The following is a 22399-nucleotide window of genomic DNA, read 5'->3' as shown; positions in this document are numbered from 1 at the left end:
TGTTCATCAGGGTCCCCCCTACGGTCATATTTTCCATAGGATTTTGACTTTTTTTGAGCCATATTGGCCTTGCCCTTTTGCAAGGCCCATAACTCTGCCTAGGAAGGCCCTAGAGGCCCCAAAGTTGGCCTGGCCTGTTCATCAGGGTCCCCCCTACGGTCATATTTTCCATAGGATTTGGACTTTTTTTGAGCCATATTGGCCTTGCCCTTTTGCAAGGCCCATAACTCTGCCTAGGAAGTCCCTAGAGGCCCCAAAGTTGGCCTGGCCTGTTCATCAGGGTCCCCCCTACGGTCATATTTTCCATAGGATTTGGACTTTTTTTGAGCCATATTGGCCTTGCCCTTTTGCAAGGCCCATAACTCTGCCTAGGAAGGCCCTAGAGGCCCCAAAGTTGGCCTGGCCTGTTCATCAGGGTCCCCCCTACGGTCATATTTTCCATAGGATTTGGACTTTTTTTGAGCCATATTGGCCTTGCCCTTTTGCAAGGCCCATAACTCTGCCTAGGAAGGCCCTAGAGGCCCCAAAGTTGGCCTGGCCTGTTCATCAGGGTCCCCCCTACGGTCACATTTTCCATTGGATTTGGACTTTTTTTGAGCCATATTCGCCTTGCCCTTTTGCACGGCCCATAACTCTGCCTAGGAAGGCCCTAGAGGCCCCAAAGTTGGCCTGGCCTGTTCATCAGGGTCCCCCCTACGGTCATATTTTCCATAGGATTTGGACTTTTTTTGAGCCATATTCGCCTTGCCCTTTTGCAAGGCCCATAACTCTGCCTAGGAAGGCCCTAGAGGCCCCAAAGTTGGCCTGGCCTGTTCATCAGGGTCCCCCCTACGGTCATATTTTCCATAGGATTTGGACTTTTTTTGAGCCATATTCGCCTTGCCCTTTTGCAAGGCCCATAACTCTGCCTAGGAAGGCCCTAGAGGCCCCAAAGTTGGCCTGGCCTGTTCATCAGGGTCCCCCCTACGGTCATATTTTCCATTGGATTTGGACTTTTTTTGAGCCATATTGGCCTTGCCCTTTTGCAAGGCCCATAACTCTGCCTAGGAAGGCCCTAGAGGCCCCAAAGTTGGCCTGGCCTGTTCATCAGGGTCCCCCCTACGGTCATATTTTCCATAGGATTTGGACTTTTTTTGAGCCATATTGGCCTTGCCCTTTTGCAAGGCCCATAACTCTGCCTAGGAAGGCCCTAGAGGCCCCAAAGTTGGCCTGGCCTGTTCATCAGGGTCCCCCCTACGGTCATATTTTCCATAGGATTTTGACTTTTTTTGAGCCATATTGGCCTTGCCCTTTTGCAAGGCCCATAACTCTGCCTAGGAAGGCCCTAGAGGCCCCAAAGTTGGCCTGGCCTGTTCATCAGGGTCCCCCCTACGGTCATATTTTCCATAGGATTTGGACTTTTTCTGAGCCATATTCGCCTTGGCCTTTTGCAAGGCCCATAACTCTGCCTAGGAAGGCCCTAGAGGCCCCAAAGTTGGCCTGGCCTGTTCATCAGGGTCCCCCCTACGGCCATATTTTCCATTGGATTTGGACTTTTTTTGAGCCATATTCGCCTTGCCCTTTTGCACGGCCCATAACTCTGCCTAGGAAGGCCCTAGAGGCCCCAAAGTTGGCCTGGCCTGTTCATCAGGGTCCCCCCTACGGTCACATTTTCCATTGGATTTGGACTTTTTTTGAGCCATATTCGCCTTGCCCTTTTGCACGGCCCATAACTCTGCCTAGGAAGGCCCTAGAGGCCCCAAAGTTGGCCTGGCCTGTTCATCAGGGTCCCCCCTACGGTCACATTTTCCATTGGATTTGGACTTTTTTTGAGCCATATTCGCCTTGCCCTTTTGCACGGCCCATAACTCTGCCTAGGAAGGCCCTAGAGGCCCCAAAGTTGGCCTGGCCTGTTCATCAGGGTCCCCCCTACGGCCATATTTACCATTGGATTTGGACTTTTTTTGAGCCATATTCGCCTTGCCCTTTTGCACTGCCCATAACTCTGCCTAGGAAGGCCCTAGAGGCCCCAAAGTTGGCCTGGCCTGTTCATCAGGGTCCCCCCTACGGTCACATTTTCCATTGGATTTGGACTTTTTTTGAGCCATATTCGCCTTGCCCTTTTGCACGGCCCATAACTCTGCCTAGGAAGGCCCTAGAGGCCCCAAAGTTGGCCTGGCCTGTTCATCAGGGTCCCCCCTACGGTCACATTTTCCATTGGATTTGGACTTTTTTTGAGCCATATTCGCCTTGCCCTTTTGCACGGCCCATAACTCTGCCTAGGAAGGCCCTAGAGGCCCCAAAGTTGGCCTGGCCTGTTCATCAGGGTCCCCCCTACGGTCACATTTTCCATTGGATTTGGACTTTTTTTGAGCCATATTCGCCTTGCCCTTTTGCACGGCCCATAACTCTGCCTAGGAAGGCCCTAGAGGCCCCAAAGTTGGCCTGGCCTGTTCATCAGGGTCCCCCCTACGGTCACATTTTCCATTGGATTTGGACTTTTTTTGAGCCATATTCGCCTTGCCCTTTTGCACGGCCCATAACTCTGCCTAGGAAGGCCCTAGAGGCCCCAAAGTTGGCCTGGCCTGTTCATCAGGGTCCCCCCTACGGTCACATTTTCCATTGGATTTGGACTTTTTTTGAGCCATATTCGCCTTGCCCTTTTGCACGGCCCATAACTCTGCCTAGGAAGGCCCTAGAGGCCCCAAAGTTGGCCTGGCCTGTTCATCAGGGTCCCCCCTACGGTCATATTTTTCCATTGGATTTGGACTTTTCTTGAGCCATATTCGCCTTGCCCTTTTGCAAGGCCCATAACTCTGCCTAGGAAGGCCCTAGAGGCCCCAAAGTTGGCCTGGCCTGTTCATCAGGGTCCCCCCTACGGTCATATTTTCCATTGGATTTGGACTTTTTTTGAGCCATATTGGCCTTGCCCTTTTGCAAGGCCCATAACTCTGCCTAGGAAGGCCCTAGAGGCCCCAAAGTTGGCCTGGCCTGTTCATCAGGGTCCCCCCTACGGTCATATTTTCCATAGGATTTGGTCTTTTTTTGAGCCATATTGGCCTTGCCCTTTTGCAAGGCCCATAACTCTGCCTAGGAAGGCCCTAGAGGCCCCAAAGTTGGCCTGGCCTGTTCATCAGGGTCCCTCCTACGGTCACATTTTCCATTGGATTTGGACTTTTTTTGAGCCATATTCGCCTTGCCCTTTTGCACGGCCCATAACTCTGCCTAGGAAGGCCCTAGAGGCCCCAAAGTTGGCCTGGCCTGTTCATCAGGGTCCCCCCTACGGCCATATTTACCATTGGATTTGGACTTTTTCTGAGCCATATTCGCCTTGGCCTTTTGCAAGGCCCATGACTCTGCCTAGGAAGGCCCTAGAGGCCCCAAAGTTGGCCTGGCCTGTTCATCAGGGTCCCCCCTACGGTCACATTTTCCATTGGATTTGGACTTTTTCTGAGCCATATTCGCCTTGGCCTTTTGCAAGGCCCATAACTCTGCCTAGGAAGGCCCTAGAGGCCCCAAAGTTGGCCTGGCCTGTTCATCAGGGTCCCCCCTACGGTCACATTTTCCATTGGATTTGGACTTTTTTTGAGCCATATTCGCCTTGGCCTTTTGCACGGCCCATAACTCTGCCTAGGAAGGCCCTAGAGGCCCCAAAGTTGGCCTGGCCTGTTCATCAGGGTCCCCCCTACGGTCATATTTTCCATTGGATTTGGACTTTTTTTGAGCCATATTCGCCTTGCCCTTTTGCACGGCCCATAACTCTGCCTAGGAAGGCCCTAGAGGCCCCAAAGTTGGCCTGGCCTGTTCATCAGGGTCCCCCCTACGGTCACATTTTCCATTGGATTTGGACTTTTTTTGAGCCATATTCGCCTTGCCCTTTTGCACGGCCCATAACTCTGCCTAGGAAGGCCCTAGAGTATGGAAGCAAATCGTGACCAAAATTCAAATGAAAATGCATTTCCAGAAATGCATTTTCATTTTAAGAATGTGGCTGCATTATTTGACTCATAAATCAAATTAGTATTCAATCATCCTATTTGCATTTTCATTTTCTTCTTTAAGACTGCTCATTCTTTCCCTTAATTAAAATGAAAACGAAAAAGACATTTGAAATTTAATTTTCAAAATATGCCCCAGCAAATAGATACCAAAATTCAATTTGAAATGTAAAATTTGAAAATGAAAATGCATTTCCAGAAATGCATTTTCATTTTAAGAACGTGGCTGCAAAATCGTGACCACAATTCAAATTCAAATGCATTTCCAGAATTGCATTTTCATTTTCAAGAACGTGGCTGCAAAATCGTGACCACAATTCAAATTCAAATGCATTTCCAGAAATGCATTTTCATTTTAAGAACGTGGCTGCAAAATCGTGACCACAATTCAAATTCAAATGTATTTCCAGAAATGCATTTTCATTTTAAGAATGTGGCTGCATTATTTATGGAGCTAGAAAGCTGACAAAAGTATCTGAATTTGAATATGAAAGATCTGAAATATTTGTGTGTCGAATTTCATAAAACTGAAATATATTGCTGTTGAATATATAATATCTGAATTATTTGTATGCCAAATTTAATACAACTGAATTATTTTGATCCAAAAATAAAACATTCTAAAATTCAGATTGCAGGAATTCAGATTCATGAAATTCAGATTGCGGAAATTCAAATTCAGATTGCGGAAATTCAGATTTTGTCTGAACCAGGCCAAAGGTGAAACAGCTTGCTTTCACAGGAAAAAGTAGACCATTTAATAAATAGTTTTCGATGGACTCGAACGGGATGTGGATGGTTGGTCGTCCCCGTCCCATTTGAGGCTCCACCACAGCATCCAGCCGTTCCAGGACTGAAGAGAGGTTTACTATGGCAACCTCATTAATGTGTACGTCTGTGAAAGCAGAGTATGCAGCCAAGCTCTCTGTGACTTGTTCTACTCGGTCACGGGCATCAGACTCAGATATATTATTAGTTTCTACCAGCTCAGCTAATTCTATCAGTGTCTGCACAATTTGAGGGAGCGCCATGATCTGTGATGCGTCCTCTAAAGACCCGGCAATTCAATCAATTTCCCGGCACATTTGCCATGTAATGCAATGCGTATGTGCACACCGCCCCCTACCGAACAAGATGGGTAGCTCGGTCAGCAGGGACCTGAAGAAGAGCGGCTACTGACGTCACTCTACTGCGCCGCTCAGAATGCATTTTCGTTTTCGAATTATGGGCAGTTCTTTGCGGGCAGAACATGAAAATGAAAATGCAATGTCCGCTCAGTACTAATCAGTACTAATTTGATTTATGAGTCAAATAATGCAGCCACATTCTTAAAATGAAAATGCATTTCTGGAAATACATTTGAATTTGAATTGTGGTCACGATTTTGCAGCCACGTTCTTAAAATGAACATGCATTTCTGAAAATGCATTTGAATTTGAATTGTGGTCACGATTTTGCAGCCACGTTCTTGAAAATGAAAATGCATTTCTGGAAATGCATTTGAATTTGAATTGTGGTCACGATTTTGCAGCCACGTTCTTAAAATGAAAATGCATTTCTGGAAATGCATTTTCATTTTCAAATTTTACATTTCAAATTGAATTTTGGTATCTATTTGCTGGGGCATATTTTGAAAATTACATTTCAAATGTCTTTTTCGTTTTCATTTTAATTAAGGGAAAGAATGAGCAGTCTTAAAGAAGAAAATGAAAATGCAAATAGGATGATTGAATACTAATTTGATTTATGAGTCAAATAATGCAGCCACATTCTTAAAATGAAAATGCATTTCTGGAAATGCATTTTCATTTGAATTTTGGTCACGATTTGCTTCCATACTAGAGGCCCCAAAGTTGGCCTGGCCTGTTCATCAGGGTCCCCCCTACGGTCACATTTTCCATTGGATTTGGACTTTTTTTGAGCCATATTCGCCTTGCCCTTTTGCACGGCCCATAACTCTGCCTAGGAAGGCCCTAGAGGCCCCAAAGTTGGCCTGGCCTGTTCATCAGGGTCCCCCCTACGGTCACATTTTCCATTGGATTTGGACTTTTTTTGAGCCATATTCGCCTTGCCCTTTTGCACGGCCCATAACTCTGCCTAGGAAGGCCCTAGAGGCCCCAAAGTTGGCCTGGCCTGTTCATCAGGGTCCCCCCTACGGTCACATTTTCCATTGGATTTGGACTTTTTTTGAGCCATATTCGCCTTGCCCTTTTGCACGGCCCATAACTCTGCCTAGGAAGGCCCTAGAGGCCCCAAAGTTGGCCTGGCCTGTTCATCAGGGTCCCCCCTACGGTCACATTTTCCATTGGATTTGGACTTTTTTTGAGCCATATTCGCCTTGCCCTTTTGCACGGCCCATAACTCTGCCTAGGAAGGCCCTAGAGGCCCCAAAGTTGGCCTGGCCTGTTCATCAGGGTCCCCCCTACGGTCACATTTTCCATTGGATTTGGACTTTTTTTGAGCCATATTCGCCTTGCCCTTTTGCACGGCCCATAACTCTGCCTAGGAAGGCCCTAGAGGCCCCAAAGTTGGCCTGGCCTGTTCATCAGGGTCCCCCCTACGGTCACATTTTCCATTGGATTTGGACTTTTTTTGAGCCATATTCGCCTTGCCCTTTTGCACGGCCCATAACTCTGCCTAGGAAGGCCCTAGAGGCCCCAAAGTTGGCCTGGCCTGTTCATCAGGGTCCCCCCTACGGTCATATTTTCCATTGGATTTGGACTTTTTTTGAGCCATATTCGCCTTGCCCTTTTGCACGGCCCATAACTCTGCCTAGGAAGGCCCTAGAGGCCCCAAAGTTGGCCTGGCCTGTTCATCAGGGTCCCCCCTACAGCCATATTTAGCATTGGATTTGGACTTTTTCTGAGCCATATTCGCCTTGGCCTTTTGCAAGGCCCATAACTCTGCCTAGGAAGGCCCTAGAGGCCCCAAAGTTGGCCTGGCCTGTTCATCAGGGTCCCCCCTACGGTCACATTTTCCATTGGATTTGGACTTTTTCTGAGCCATATTCGCCTTGGCCTTTTGCAAGGCCCATAACTCTGCCTAGGAAGGCCCTAGAGGCCCCAAAGTTGGCCTGGCCTGTTCATCAGGGTCCCCCCTACGGTCACATTTTCCATTGGATTTGGACTTTTTTTGAGCCATATTCGCCTTGGCCTTTGGCACGGCCCATAACTCTGCCTAGGAAGGCCCTAGAGGCCCCAAAGTTGGCCTGGCCTGTTCATCAGGGTCCCCCCTACGGTCACATTTTCCATTGGATTTGGACTTTTTTTGAGCCATATTCGCCTTGGCCTTTTGCACGGCCCATAACTCTGCCTAGGAAGGCCCTAGAGGCCCCAAAGTTGGCCTGGCCTGTTCATCAGGGTCCCCCCTACGGTCACATTTTCCATTGGATTTGGACTTTTTTTGAGCCATATTCGCCTTGCCCTTTTGCACGGCCCATAACTCTGCCTAGGAAGGCCCTAGAGGCCCCAAAGTTGGCCTGGCCTGTTCATCAGGGTCCCCCCTACGGTCATATTTTCCATTGGATTTGGACTTTTTTTGAGCCATATTCGCCTTGCCCTTTTGCACGGCCCATAACTCTGCCTAGGAAGGCCCTAGAGGCCCCAAAGTTGGCCTGGCCTGTTCATCAGGGTCCCCCCTACAGCCATATTTAGCATTGGATTTGGACTTTTTCTGAGCCATATTCGCCTTGGCCTTTTGCAAGGCCCATAACTCTGCCTAGGAAGGCCCTAGAGGCCCCAAAGTTGGCCTGGCCTGTTCATCAGGGTCCCCCCTACGGTCACATTTTCCATTGGATTTGGACTTTTTCTGAGCCATATTCGCCTTGGCCTTTTGCAAGGCCCATAACTCTGCCTAGGAAGGCCCTAGAGGCCCCAAAGTTGGCCTGGCCTGTTCATCAGGGTCCCCCCTACGGTCACATTTTCCATTGGATTTGGACTTTTTTTGAGCCATATTCGCCTTGGCCTTTTGCACGGCCCATAACTCTGCCTAGGAAGGCCCTAGAGGCCCCAAAGTTGGCCTGGCCTGTTCATCAGGGTCCCCCCTACGGTCACATTTTCCATTGGATTTGGACTTTTTTTGAGCCATATTCGCCTTGGCCTTTTGCACGGCCCATAACTCTGCCTAGGAAGGCCCTAGAGGCCCCAAAGTTGGCCTGGCCTGTTCATCAGGGTCCCCCCTACGGTCACATTTTCCATTGGATTTGGACTTTTTTTGAGCCATATTCGCCTTGGCCTTTTGCACGGCCCATAACTCTGCCTAGGAAGGCCCTAGAGGCCCCAAAGTTGGCCTGGCCTGTTCATCAGGGTCCCCCCTACGGTCACATTTTCCATTGGATTTGGACTTTTTTTGAGCCATATTCGCCTTGCCCTTTTGCACGGCCCATAACTCTGCCTAGGAAGGCCCTAGAGGCCCCAAAGTTGGCCTGGCCTGTTCATCAGGGTCCCCCCTACGGTCACATTTTCCATTGGATTTGGACTTTTTTTGAGCCATATTCGCCTTGCCCTTTTGCACGGCCCATAACTCTGCCTAGGAAGGCCCTAGAGGCCCCAAAGTTGGCCTGGCCTGTTCATCAGGGTCCCCCCTACGGTCACATTTTCCATTGGATTTGGACTTTTTTTGAGCCATATTCGCCTTGGCCTTTTGCACGGCCCATAACTCTGCCTAGGAAGGCCCTAGAGGCCCCAAAGTTGGCCTGGCCTGTTCATCAGGGTCCCCCCTACGGTCACATTTTCCATTGGATTTGGACTTTTTTTGAGCCATATTCGCCTTGCCCTTTTGCACGGCCCATAACTCTGCCTAGGAAGGCCCTAGAGGCCCCAAAGTTGGCCTGGCCTGTTCATCAGGGTCCCCCCTACGGTCACATTTTCCATTGGATTTGGACTTTTTTTGAGCCATATTCGCCTTGCCCTTTTGCACGGCCCATAACTCTGCCTAGGAAGGCCCTAGAGGCCCCAAAGTTGGCCTGGCCTGTTCATCAGGGTCCCCCCTACGGTCACATTTTCCATTGGATTTGGACTTTTTTTGAGCCATATTCGCCTTGGCCTTTTGCACGGCCCATAACTCTGCCTAGGAAGGCCCTAGAGGCCCCAAAGTTGGCCTGGCCTGTTCATCAGGGTCCCCCCTACGGTCACATTTTCCATTGGATTTGGACTTTTTTTGAGCCATATTCGCCTTGGCCTTTTGCACGGCCCATAACTCTGCCTAGGAAGGCCCTAGAGGCCCCAAAGTTGGCCTGGCCTGTTCATCAGGGTCCCCCCTACGGTCACATTTTCCATTGGATTTGGACTTTTTTTGAGCCATATTCGCCTTGCCCTTTTGCACGGCCCATAACTCTGCCTAGGAAGGCCCTAGAGGCCCCAAAGTTGGCCTGGCCTGTTCATCAGGGTCCCCCCTACGGTCACATTTTCCATTGGATTTGGACTTTTTTTGAGCCATATTCGCCTTGCCCTTTTGCACGGCCCATAACTCTGCCTAGGAAGGCCCTAGAGGCCCCAAAGTTGGCCTGGCCTGTTCATCAGGGTCCCCCCTACGGTCACATTTTCCATTGGATTTGGACTTTTTTTGAGCCATATTCGCCTTGCCCTTTTGCACGGCCCATAACTCTGCCTAGGAAGGCCCTAGAGTATGGAAGCAAATCGTGACCAAAATTCAAATGAAAATGCATTTCCAGAAATGCATTTTCATTTTAAGAATGTGGCTGCATTATTTGACTCATAAATCAAATTAGTATTCAATCATCCTATTTGCATTTTCATTTTCTTCTTTAAGACTGCTCATTCTTTCCCTTAATTAAAATGAAAACGAAAAAGACATTTGAAATTTAATTTTCAAAATATGCCCCAGCAAATAGATACCAAAATTCAATTTGAAATGTAAAATTTGAAAATGAAAATGCATTTCCAGAAATGCATTTTCATTTTAAGAACGTGGCTGCAAAATCGTGACCACAATTCAAATTCAAATGTATTTCCAGAAATGCATTTTCATTTTAAGAATGTGGCTGCATTATTTATGGAGCTAGAAAGCTGACAAAAGTATCTGAATTTGAATATGAAAGATCTGAAATATTTGTGTGTCGAATTTCATAAAACTGAAATATATTGCTGTTGAATATATAATATCTGAATTATTTGTATGCCAAATTTAATACAACTGAATTATTTTGATCCAAAAATAAAACATTCTAAAATTCAGATTGCAGGAATTCAGATTCATGAAATTCAGATTGCGGAAATTCAAATTCAGATTGCGGAAATTCAGATTTTGTCTGAACCAGGCCAAAGGTGAAACAGCTTGCTTTCACAGGAAAAAGTAGACCATTTAATAAATAGTTTTCGATGGACTCGAACGGGATGTGGATGGTTGGTCGTCCCCGTCCCATTTGAGGCTCCACCACAGCATCCAGCCGTTCCAGGACTGAAGAGAGGTTTACTATGGCAACCTCATTAATGTGTACGTCTGTGACGGCAGAGTATGCAGCCAAGCTCTCTGTGACTTGTTCTACTCGGTCACGGGCATCAGACTCAGATATATTATTAGTTTCTACCAGCTCAGCTAATTCTATCAGTGTCTGCACAATTTGAGGGAGCGCCATGATCTGTGATGCGTCCTCTAAAGACCCGGCAATTCAATCAATTTCCCGGCACATTTGCCATGTAATGCAATGCGTATGTGCACACCGCCCCCTACCGAACAAGATGGGTAGCTCGGTCAGCAGGGACCTGAAGAAGAGCGGCTACTGACGTCACTCTACTGCGCCGCTCAGAATGCATTTTCGTTTTCGAATTATGGGCAGTTCTTTGCGGGCAGAACATGAAAATGAAAATGCAATGTCCGCTCAGTACTAATCAGTACTAATTTGATTTATGAGTCAAATAATGCAGCCACATTCTTAAAATGAAAATGCATTTCTGGAAATACATTTGAATTTGAATTGTGGTCACGATTTTGCAGCCACGTTCTTAAAATGAACATGCATTTCTGAAAATGCATTTGAATTTGAATTGTGGTCACGATTTTGCAGCCACGTTCTTGAAAATGAAAATGCATTTCTGGAAATGCATTTGAATTTGAATTGTGGTCACGATTTTGCAGCCACGTTCTTAAAATGAAAATGCATTTCTGGAAATGCATTTTCATTTTCAAATTTTACATTTCAAATTGAATTTTGGTATCTATTTGCTGGGGCATATTTTGAAAATTACATTTCAAATGTCTTTTTCGTTTTCATTTTAATTAAGGGAAAGAATGAGCAGTCTTAAAGAAGAAAATGAAAATGCAAATAGGATGATTGAATACTAATTTGATTTATGAGTCAAATAATGCAGCCACATTCTTAAAATGAAAATGCATTTCTGGAAATGCATTTTCATTTGAATTTTGGTCACGATTTGCTTCCATACTAGAGGCCCCAAAGTTGGCCTGGCCTGTTCATCAGGGTCCCCCCTACGGTCACATTTTCCATTGGATTTGGACTTTTTTTGAGCCATATTCGCCTTGCCCTTTTGCACGGCCCATAACTCTGCCTAGGAAGGCCCTAGAGGCCCCAAAGTTGGCCTGGCCTGTTCATCAGGGTCCCCCCTACGGTCACATTTTCCATTGGATTTGGACTTTTTTTGAGCCATATTCGCCTTGCCCTTTTGCACGGCCCATAACTCTGCCTAGGAAGGCCCTAGAGGCCCCAAAGTTGGCCTGGCCTGTTCATCAGGGTCCCCCCTACGGTCACATTTTCCATTGGATTTGGACTTTTTTTGAGCCATATTCGCCTTGCCCTTTTGCACGGCCCATAACTCTGCCTAGGAAGGCCCTAGAGGCCCCAAAGTTGGCCTGGCCTGTTCATCAGGGTCCCCCCTACGGTCACATTTTCCATTGGATTTGGACTTTTTTTGAGCCATATTCGCCTTGCCCTTTTGCACGGCCCATAACTCTGCCTAGGAAGGCCCTAGAGGCCCCAAAGTTGGCCTGGCCTGTTCATCAGGGTCCCCCCTACGGTCACATTTTCCATTGGATTTGGACTTTTTTTGAGCCATATTCGCCTTGCCCTTTTGCACGGCCCATAACTCTGCCTAGGAAGGCCCTAGAGGCCCCAAAGTTGGCCTGGCCTGTTCATCAGGGTCCCCCCTACGGTCACATTTTCCATTGGATTTGGACTTTTTTTGAGCCATATTCGCCTTGCCCTTTTGCACGGCCCATAACTCTGCCTAGGAAGGCCCTAGAGGCCCCAAAGTTGGCCTGGCCTGTTCATCAGGGTCCCCCCTACGGTCATATTTTCCATTGGATTTGGACTTTTTTTGAGCCATATTCGCCTTGCCCTTTTGCACGGCCCATAACTCTGCCTAGGAAGGCCCTAGAGGCCCCAAAGTTGGCCTGGCCTGTTCATCAGGGTCCCCCCTACAGCCATATTTAGCATTGGATTTGGACTTTTTCTGAGCCATATTCGCCTTGGCCTTTTGCAAGGCCCATAACTCTGCCTAGGAAGGCCCTAGAGGCCCCAAAGTTGGCCTGGCCTGTTCATCAGGGTCCCCCCTACGGTCACATTTTCCATTGGATTTGGACTTTTTCTGAGCCATATTCGCCTTGGCCTTTTGCAAGGCCCATAACTCTGCCTAGGAAGGCCCTAGAGGCCCCAAAGTTGGCCTGGCCTGTTCATCAGGGTCCCCCCTACGGTCACATTTTCCATTGGATTTGGACTTTTTTTGAGCCATATTCGCCTTGGCCTTTTGCACGGCCCATAACTCTGCCTAGGAAGGCCCTAGAGGCCCCAAAGTTGGCCTGGCCTGTTCATCAGGGTCCCCCCTACGGTCACATTTTCCATTGGATTTGGACTTTTTTTGAGCCATATTCGCCTTGGCCTTTTGCACGGCCCATAACTCTGCCTAGGAAGGCCCTAGAGGCCCCAAAGTTGGCCTGGCCTGTTCATCAGGGTCCCCCCTACGGTCACATTTTCCATTGGATTTGGACTTTTTTTGAGCCATATTCGCCTTGGCCTTTTGCACGGCCCATAACTCTGCCTAGGAAGGCCCTAGAGGCCCCAAAGTTGGCCTGGCCTGTTCATCAGGGTCCCCCCTACGGTCACATTTTCCATTGGATTTGGACTTTTTTTGAGCCATATTCGCCTTGCCCTTTTGCACGGCCCATAACTCTGCCTAGGAAGGCCCTAGAGGCCCCAAAGTTGGCCTGGCCTGTTCATCAGGGTCCCCCCTACAGCCATATTTAGCATTGGATTTGGACTTTTTCTGAGCCATATTCGCCTTGGCCTTTTGCAAGGCCCATAACTCTGCCTAGGAAGGCCCTAGAGGCCCCAAAGTTGGCCTGGCCTGTTCATCAGGGTCCCCCCTACGGTCACATTTTCCATTGGATTTGGACTTTTTCTGAGCCATATTCGCCTTGGCCTTTTGCAAGGCCCATAACTCTGCCTAGGAAGGCCCTAGAGGCCCCAAAGTTGGCCTGGCCTGTTCATCAGGGTCCCCCCTACGGTCACATTTTCCATTGGATTTGGACTTTTTTTGAGCCATATTCGCCTTGGCCTTTTGCACGGCCCATAACTCTGCCTAGGAAGGCCCTAGAGGCCCCAAAGTTGGCCTGGCCTGTTCATCAGGGTCCCCCCTACGGTCACATTTTCCATTGGATTTGGACTTTTTTTGAGCCATATTCGCCTTGGCCTTTTGCACGGCCCATAACTCTGCCTAGGAAGGCCCTAGAGGCCCCAAAGTTGGCCTGGCCTGTTCATCAGGGTCCCCCCTACGGTCACATTTTCCATTGGATTTGGACTTTTTTTGAGCCATATTCGCCTTGGCCTTTTGCACGGCCCATAACTCTGCCTAGGAAGGCCCTAGAGGCCCCAAAGTTGGCCTGGCCTGTTCATCAGGGTCCCCCCTACGGTCACATTTTCCATTGGATTTGGACTTTTTTTGAGCCATATTCGCCTTGCCCTTTTGCACGGCCCATAACTCTGCCTAGGAAGGCCCTAGAGGCCCCAAAGTTGGCCTGGCCTGTTCATCAGGGTCCCCCCTACGGTCACATTTTCCATTGGATTTGGACTTTTTTTGAGCCATATTCGCCTTGCCCTTTTGCACGGCCCATAACTCTGCCTAGGAAGGCCCTAGAGGCCCCAAAGTTGGCCTGGCCTGTTCATCAGGGTCCCCCCTACGGTCACATTTTCCATTGGATTTGGACTTTTTTTGAGCCATATTCGCCTTGCCCTTTTGCACGGCCCATAACTCTGCCTAGGAAGGCCCTAGAGGCCCCAAAGTTGGCCTGGCCTGTTCATCAGGGTCCCCCCTACGGTCACATTTTCCATTGGATTTGGACTTTTTTTGAGCCATATTCGCCTTGCCCTTTTGCACGGCCCATAACTCTGCCTAGGAAGGCCCTAGAGGCCCCAAAGTTGGCCTGGCCTGTTCATCAGGGTCCCCCCTACGGTCACATTTTCCATTGGATTTGGACTTTTTTTGAGCCATATTCGCCTTGCCCTTTTGCACGGCCCATAACTCTGCCTAGGAAGGCCCTAGAGGCCCCAAAGTTGGCCTGGCCTGTTCATCAGGGTCCCCCCTACGGTCACATTTTCCATTGGATTTGGACTTTTTTTGAGCCATATTCGCCTTGCCCTTTTGCACGGCCCATAACTCTGCCTAGGAAGGCCCTAGAGGCCCCAAAGTTGGCCTGGCCTGTTCATCAGGGTCCCCCCTACGGTCACATTTTCCATTGGATTTGGACTTTTTTTGAGCCATATTCGCCTTGCCCTTTTGCACGGCCCATAACTCTGCCTAGGAAGGCCCTAGAGGCCCCAAAGTTGGCCTGGCCTGTTCATCAGGGTCCCCCCTACGGTCACATTTTCCATTGGATTTGGACTTTTTTTGAGCCATATTCGCCTTGCCCTTTTGCACGGCCCATAACTCTGCCTAGGAAGGCCCTAGAGGCCCCAAAGTTGGCCTGGCCTGTTCATCAGGGTCCCCCCTACGGTCATATTTTCCATTGGATTTGGACTTTTTTTGAGCCATATTCGCCTTGCCCTTTTGCACGGCCCATAACTCTGCCTAGGAAGGCCCTAGAGGCCCCAAAGTTGGCCTGGCCTGTTCATCAGGGTCCCCCCTACGGTCATATTTTCCATTGGATTTGGACTTTTTTTGAGCCATATTCGCCTTGCCCTTTTGCACGGCCCATAACTCTGCCTAGGAAGGCCCTAGAGGCCCCAAAGTTGGCCTGGCCTGTTCATCAGGGTCCCCCCTACGGTCATATTTTCCATTGGATTTGGACTTTTTTTGAGCCATATTCGCCTTGCCCTTTTGCACGGCCCATAACTCTGCCTAGGAAGGCCCTAGAGGCCCCAAAGTTGGCCTGGCCTGTTCATCAGGGTCCCCCCTACGGTCATATTTTCCATTGGATTTGGACTTTTTTTGAGCCATATTCGCCTTGCCCTTTTGCACGGCCCATAACTCTGCCTAGGAAGGCCCTAGAGGCCCCAAAGTTGGCCTGGCCTGTTCATCAGGGTCCCCCCTACGGTCATATTTTCCATTGGATTTGGACTTTTTTTGAGCCATATTCGCCTTGCCCTTTTGCACGGCCCATAACTCTGCCTAGGAAGGCCCTAGAGGCCCCAAAGTTGGCCTGGCCTGTTCATCAGGGTCCCCCCTACGGTCATATTTTCCATTGGATTTGGACTTTTTTTGAGCCATATTCGCCTTGCCCTTTTGCACGGCCCATAACTCTGCCTAGGAAGGCCCTAGAGGCCCCAAAGTTGGCCTGGCCTGTTCATCAGGGTCCCCCCTACGGTCATATTTTCCATTGGATTTGGACTTTTTTTGAGCCATATTCGCCTTGCCCTTTTGCACGGCCCATAACTCTGCCTAGGAAGGCCCTAGAGGCCCCAAAGTTGGCCTGGCCTGTTCATCAGGGTCCCCCCTACCATTCTGGTCATATTTTCCATTGGATTTGGACTTTTTTTGAGCCATATTCGCCTTGCCCTTTTGCACGGCCCATAACTCTGCCTAGGAAGGCCCTAGAGGCCCCAAAGTTGGCCTGGCCTGTTCATCAGGGTCCCCCCTACGGTCATATTTTCCATTGGATTTGGACTTTTTTTGAGCCATATTCGCCTTGCCCTTTTGCACGGCCCATAACTCTGCCTAGGAAGGCCCTAGAGGCCCCAAAGTTGGCCTGGCCTGTTCATCAGGGTCCCCCCTACGGTCATATTTTCCATTGGATTTGGACTTTTTTTGAGCCATATTCGCCTTGCCCTTTTGCACGGCCCATAACTCTGCCTAGGAAGGCCCTAGAGGCCCCAAAGTTGGCCTGGCCTGTTCATCAGGGTCCCCCCTACGGTCATATTTTCCATTGGATTTGGACTTTTTTTGAGCCATATTCGCCTTGCCCTTTTGCACGGCCCATAACTCTGCCTAGGAAGGCCCTAGAGGCCCCAAAGTTGGCCTGGCCTGTTCATCAGGGTCCCCCCTACGGTCATATTTTCCATTGGATTTGGACTTTTTTTGAGCCATATTCGCCTTGCCCTTTTGCACGGCCCATAACTCTGCCTAGGAAGGCCCTAGAGGCCCCAAAGTTGGCCTGGCCTGTTCATCAGGGTCCCCCCTACGGTCATATTTTCCATTGGATTTGGACTTTTTTTGAGCCATATTCGCCTTGCCCTTTTGCACGGCCCATAACTCTGCCTAGGAAGGCCCTAGAGGCCCCAAAGTTGGCCTGGCCTGTTCATCAGGGTCCCCCCTACGGTCATATTTTCCATTGGATTTGGACTTTTTTTGAGCCATATTCGCCTTGCCCTTTTGCACGGCCCATAACTCTGCCTAGGAAGGCCCTAGAGGCCCCAAAGTTGGCCTGGCCTGTTCATCAGGGTCCCCCCTACGGTCATATTTTCCATTGGATTTGGACTTTTTTTGAGCCATATTCGCCTTGCCCTTTTGCACGGCCCATAACTCTGCCTAGGAAGGCCCTAGAGGCCCCAAAGTTGGCCTGGCCTGTTCATCAGGGTCCCCCCTACGGTCATATTTTCCATTGGATTTGGACTTTTTTTGAGCCATATTCGCCTTGCCCTTTTGCACGGCCCATAACTCTGCCTAGGAAGGCCCTAGAGGCCCCAAAGTTGGCCTGGCCTGTTCATCAGGGTCCCCCCTACGGTCATATTTTCCATTGGATTTGGACTTTTTTTGAGCCATATTCGCCTTGCCCTTTTGCACGGCCCATAACTCTGCCTAGGAAGGCCCTAGAGGCCCCAAAGTTGGCCTGGCCTGTTCATCAGGGTCCCCCCTACGGTCATATTTTCCATTGGATTTGTTTTAGTTTTTTTACCATATTCGCCTTGCCCCATACTTGGCTTGGCTCGTGTTTTGGATTGGATTTTGAGATTTTTGTGTCCTTGAGACAGATTTTCTGACAACTTTTCATTATACACAAATAATGTGAAACATTTTAATCCCACACTATGGGTTATAAGGGGAAAATATCTCATCAAGACTCTTACGGTCAAAACTTAAAACAAAAGACAAGATGATGCCATAAATCTTTTCACAGATGCATTGCCATATCGAGTAAATCTGGCTGGACTAGTTAAAGTTCAGCTACCTGTGGAAGAGCGACTTAATTTCTGCAGAATTCCTCCACACGGGCCATCGGATTTGGAGAACAGTACCCCACCCTCATCCTCATCCACACCGTCATCCCCATTCCCACCCCATCCCCACCCTCATCCCCACCCTCATCCCCAGCCCTCATCCCCACCCAGGGTGGAGGAGAGGGTCCAGCTGCAGGGAGATGGTACTGCTGCAGGACTGGAAGGAGATGGTACTGCTACAAGGCTGGAGGAGATGGTACTGCTGCAGGGCTGCAGGGCTCAGGGCTGCAGGGCTCAGGGCTGCAGGGCTGGGTGTATTAGGGTTACATCTCTTCTGATCCTGGTACTGCTGTAGTTCTTTTTGGATGTCGCATTGGATAAAAGCAAATTCTGAATTCTAATGAAAGTCAATGTGCTATAACTGTTTACTACTTCCAATAACTCTGAATATACACAGTACTGATAAATTACAGCAGTCATACATGTATTGTAAAACATACTACATTGTTTATTTGAATTTTAAGATATGTTACATTTATTATAAATTTCAGATCATTTCAGTGTTCCACAGCTGCCCTGTCACCGCAACATGTCACTTCCTGGTCTCTGTCCTCCCCTCAGGGTAGTCTTGGTCTAGTTGCAGAAAGGTCAAGGGTCAACTGGAAAAGCAAAATCTGTGTTGAACCTTTTGACTTGATGCAGTCTTTGATTGGACGAGAGAGGTAAGGACAGGGCTGTCTGGACGAGGGGAGGGGGTTCTGGACGAGGAGGGGGGGGTGTGGGTAAGAACCGGTATATGGGTCAGGACAGAGCTGTCTGGGGAATTGTGCTTCTGGATTTCTTCTTGCTCAGCTCAACCTGGATCTGTGGAGGCAACTGGCTCTGGTTCTGACTCACACAGGCCAGACAGAACCTCCTGGTGTAGAACAGGCTGCAGTCCTGCACAGAAAACAGCAGGTTAGTGTCCCTGGACAGGGAGAGGGGGGAGAAGAGGGAGGAAAGGAAGATAGGACAGAGAGGGAGAAATGCATCATGTGACATGTGGTGTAGTTGGCCTTACACTTCCAACACAGACAGGAGAGTTGCAGCTGCTGCAGTGAGACCCCAACACCAGGAACCTCTCCCTGTCTGGGCTGAACGGGTCTTTAGTCACATAGCACTCTTCCAGCAATCTGCAACGCATTTTAAACAAAATCTTAAGTCATACCTGCAACTCTGAAGGGCTGAAAAAGGTGACACATTTTATAAAGCCCATCGGGTGCTGCGCTTTTTTAGAAGTTTTTAAAAGGCGGCCGCTTTTTTCCTTTTCCCATAGGTTGCTTGTAAAAAAGCACTGCCTTCAGGGCTTTTTTCAAAAAAAAAGAAGTCAAGTGTGAACATGGCCTTAGACTGGCTATGGTTATATTCATAGTTTTGACATGACATCATGTTCCAAGGGGTACGCCCCCTTAGAGGGCAAAAAAATACTTTCTGCTGCCCGCCAACCATTAGAAAGTCATACATTTACTTTCAGTCTGTTGCTTTTGTGTTGCCGAAATGCCGGAGAGTTGTTGTGCTATCGGGTGCACTCATCGAAGAGGATAAAGAAAACCCAGAGAGGAGATGATTGTGGATATGTCCCATTAAACGTAACGCTATCTCTGTCTCCCGGGAGGACAAACAAATTAGGTGCGTTCGACATGGACTGCGGCTGCACGAAACGACCGGCGAGAGTAGCCGCTTGCAGTCGGGGAGGAATTAAAAACGGCTCTGTGAAGTCGGACATTCCAGCTTCTCGTGGTTTGCTGCGTTGACGTCAGTTACGGCCGATTAACCACTGTTTGCTGACTTTACTTTATATAATTAAACGTAGTCTTTCCGTTAGTGAAGAGGCGGACTAAAACCCTTTCACCAATTTTTTTAAATTAAATTAAACAGTTTGGTCCGGATTTGAGCATTGGCGAAACTGAAAGTATCAGAATAATCACAAAACACGCATCAAAGTTGTCATGTGCAAGTCTGGCCAATCATGAAATAGCTGTGTCGTCACTAGAACCCGTGCAGTTGCGCTTGAGAAAATGCGCTCGGCTACACAGCCGGCAGTTCCCAAATCGATCTCACGGTTCTTTGATGGCTACATTACAGCGACCTAGCCTCGGCGCCGTCTCAAGTCGGACTAACGGTCAGTTCACACTGCAGCGGGGCGGGCAGAGCGGGGCGTCGGCTTCCAATTCATTTTCAATGAAACCAGGCATTGTCAAAAAAATGATGCCTGGCGCAGGGTTGCTGAGGTTGTCGGCGTCCCTGGTGTGTTGTATTTTGTACTTTAATTCAGTTTCTTCACATTACGTAACTTTCTTCAGTGCTAGCTGCATAGTCTAGCTAGCTCACCCGGCACACGATTGACATTCAACTCTGAAATGCTGGCTGGCAGCCACTCGCTATTCATACAGTGAATGTGCAGTGGCAAGTCATAATCTAGCCATTGATTTGCAGAGATTTCGAGTAATATAATAAAAGGTTACACATGTCAACATTTATGTCTGATGCATCTTTTTTTCCTGCCGGAACAAGACCCGTTCCATAGAGTGCGGGTGGAAATTAATCTTTCACTCTGCCTAAAAAAAAGTGTGGAAAAAGATAACCTATTGTGTGCTGTAGATAAGATCATGTCAGATGTAGAAAGCGTATTGGATTTTTGCTTAATGTGTGTAAAAGTTGTATTTGTCTGCACATTTGCCATGACATTATACGAACCACAACAATGATTTAAGAGAACTACAGCTCTGAATTAATCTGTCTGACGCCCCCGAGCGTGGTGCACTGTGGGAAGGCCAGCAGTGCAGAGCGGTAAAAAACGCTGCAGTGTGAACGCACCGTAAAAGCATAACCAGAATTCACTGTTTCAAGTCAGCCGCCTGCAGCCGGCTGCAGCGCTGCATGAAGTCAGTCCATGTCGAACGCACCTTGTGTCAGCCGTCCAAATATACACTTATGAACACTTCATCAAAGCTAATCACAAGTAACATTATATTACATTTAGCAAACGCTCTTATCCAGCGACTTTCAGTAAGTACAGGGACATTCACCCCGAGGCGAGTAGGACGAAGTGCCTTGCCCAAGGGTACAAGGTCATTTGGCACGGCTGGAAATCGAACCAACAACCTTCTGATTAATAGCCCGACTAACTGCTCAGCCATCTGACCCTCCCCCCCCCAGTTTTACACAAATATATATACAGGTATATTAATTGTCGTATTTCTTGCCATAAAATACATCTTTAAATAATCGGTTTTACATAGTTTGTTGTGTATCGAGGCGACCAACTGCAGTGGTAATAGTAAGTTAAAGTTAGCTAGTTAACTAAATAGTTGGGTTGTTGTTAGACGCCAACACTTGCAGTCAGGGGCGTCTTAATATCACTTGAGGCCCCCCCTCATTTTTTGAGGCCCCCCTCCCGTTAATCGCAAATGTCAAAAGTATCTTCTTGGTAGCAATTGAGTTGCTTGTATTTTTTTTACGTTCCGTTGCACGGTTTACGCTGAAATCAGTTTTTGTGGTAAAAAGTGCATTGGGTCAACGAAGGGAACTTCGTTGTGACGTCTAACACACGTTAGCAACGTCGCATGGATACAAAGTGCATTAGAGCAAGTATCGTATCGTGCCTTGGTGTAGGCTAACGTCATTAACGCTGTACATTTAAGCAATTCAAGACTTGCTTGTACAGTAAGTAATGTCACATTAAATAATGTATTTAAACTCAAGCTTGTGTGGTGTGTTGCTGTCTTCAATGTCACAGCCTAAAATGTAGTTAATTCAAAAGAAACGTTTTTAATTTCTGTTGCATTCAAACAATCCCTTCAGTGTAATTTGGCTAGCAACAGCAGCTAGGCTAGCTTCTCCACGCAGGGTTCTTGACAGAGACCAAAAAGTCGCGTTTTGGGGTATATTTTCAGTTAGCAGATGGCAGCTACTGTTTGAATCACTATTACATGTGAAAAATATACTGCCGGTGACAACGTTGTTAGAATAGCTTGTCTCAAGGGGTGTTCAGCTTGTTGAATATTAATGGACCAATCTGCAACCGACGCACACAAGCACCGAAATTGTACCGTCTCTAGTTTTTGCTACATTTTGTTACATTTTGATAAGGGGTAGAGGGGGCCTCCCTCCACATCGACCACCAAATGCGGTGTTGAGCAGAGTAATGACACCGCGAATACGGACGTTTATCATCATTATTATTTTGTATTATTATTATTAAGAGGCCCCTGATTTGTCGAGGCCCCAGGCTTAAGCCCAGGTAAGCCCGTGCATTAAGGCGCCACTGCTTGCAGTTTGTGTCCATATATTTTCTTTAGCTGAGAGGTGATCCAAAGAAACGTGGGAATCTAAATTTGCGGGCTGTTGCTGCGTCTCAACTGTGTGAGCCGCTATCGCCAGCAGCTTCCTCCCCTCCTGGTCACCGAGTATGTCACATGAAAACTATCGTCATGAAATCGGACAGCAATTCGCAGCTACATCCGCTCCCACGTGAAGCTCCACAGCTAACCCTTTCAGAATTAATGTTTACCTACATTATAGATCTGGTGTTCGGTGGTTTCTGTCCGTAGTACGTGAAGGGGGTAGACAGACCACACAGGCGACATGTAAACTGTGTCTGCAGGACATCAGTGTTAGATTCCATCTTCTAAATTTGATATAGTTCTTCTTTCCACTTTACATGGACAGATTAGTAGCATTGAGAGGCGCATTAACGCCTCCTACTGTTGGGAGTGTGATGGCCAGTGGCATACACTAATTTAACACTTTCCATCCAGGATGGGCATTTTTCTTTGGCATCAAATTTCATAACAATATCACATACAAAATCGATCAATCT

At 48.1% G+C, this 22399-nt stretch overlaps 1 protein-coding gene across 1 annotated transcript; it reads right to left on the bottom strand.

Annotated features, from left to right (window-relative positions):
- Positions 1–18023: 18023 nt before the first annotated feature.
- Positions 18024–22253, bottom strand: cdpf1 (cysteine rich DPF motif domain containing 1). The gene is made up of 3 exons (XM_047023062.1): positions 22095–22253; positions 18599–18710; positions 18024–18477 (listed from the first exon to the last, which is right to left on the bottom strand). The coding sequence occupies exons 1-3, from the start codon at positions 22202–22204 to the stop codon at positions 18340–18342; spliced, it is 360 nt and encodes a 119-aa protein (XP_046879018.1). The 5' UTR covers positions 22205–22253; the 3' UTR covers positions 18024–18339.
- Between the last annotated feature and the right edge of the window lie 146 nt (positions 22254–22399).

Source organism: Hypomesus transpacificus, chromosome 7 (genome assembly GCF_021917145.1).
Source record: "Hypomesus transpacificus isolate Combined female chromosome 7, fHypTra1, whole genome shotgun sequence".
NCBI classification, from domain to species: Eukaryota; Metazoa; Chordata; class Actinopteri; order Osmeriformes; family Osmeridae; genus Hypomesus; species Hypomesus transpacificus.
This window is presented reverse-complemented; position numbering and strand designations above follow the sequence as displayed.

Excerpts from the sequence above, each read along its gene's own strand:
- cdpf1 (XM_047023062.1), bottom strand. The coding sequence starts at position 22,204 with ATGGAATCTAACACTGATGTCCTGCAGACACAGTTTACATGTCGCCTG. Across the intron at positions 18,711-22,094 it reads CCGAACACCAGATCTATAAT|ATTGCTGGAAGAGTGCTATG; the intron begins GTAGGTAAACAT and ends AATGCGTTGCAG. Across the intron at positions 18,478-18,598 it reads CTCCTGTCTGTGTTGGAAGT|GACTGCAGCCTGTTCTACAC; the intron begins GTAAGGCCAACT and ends TTTTCTGTGCAG.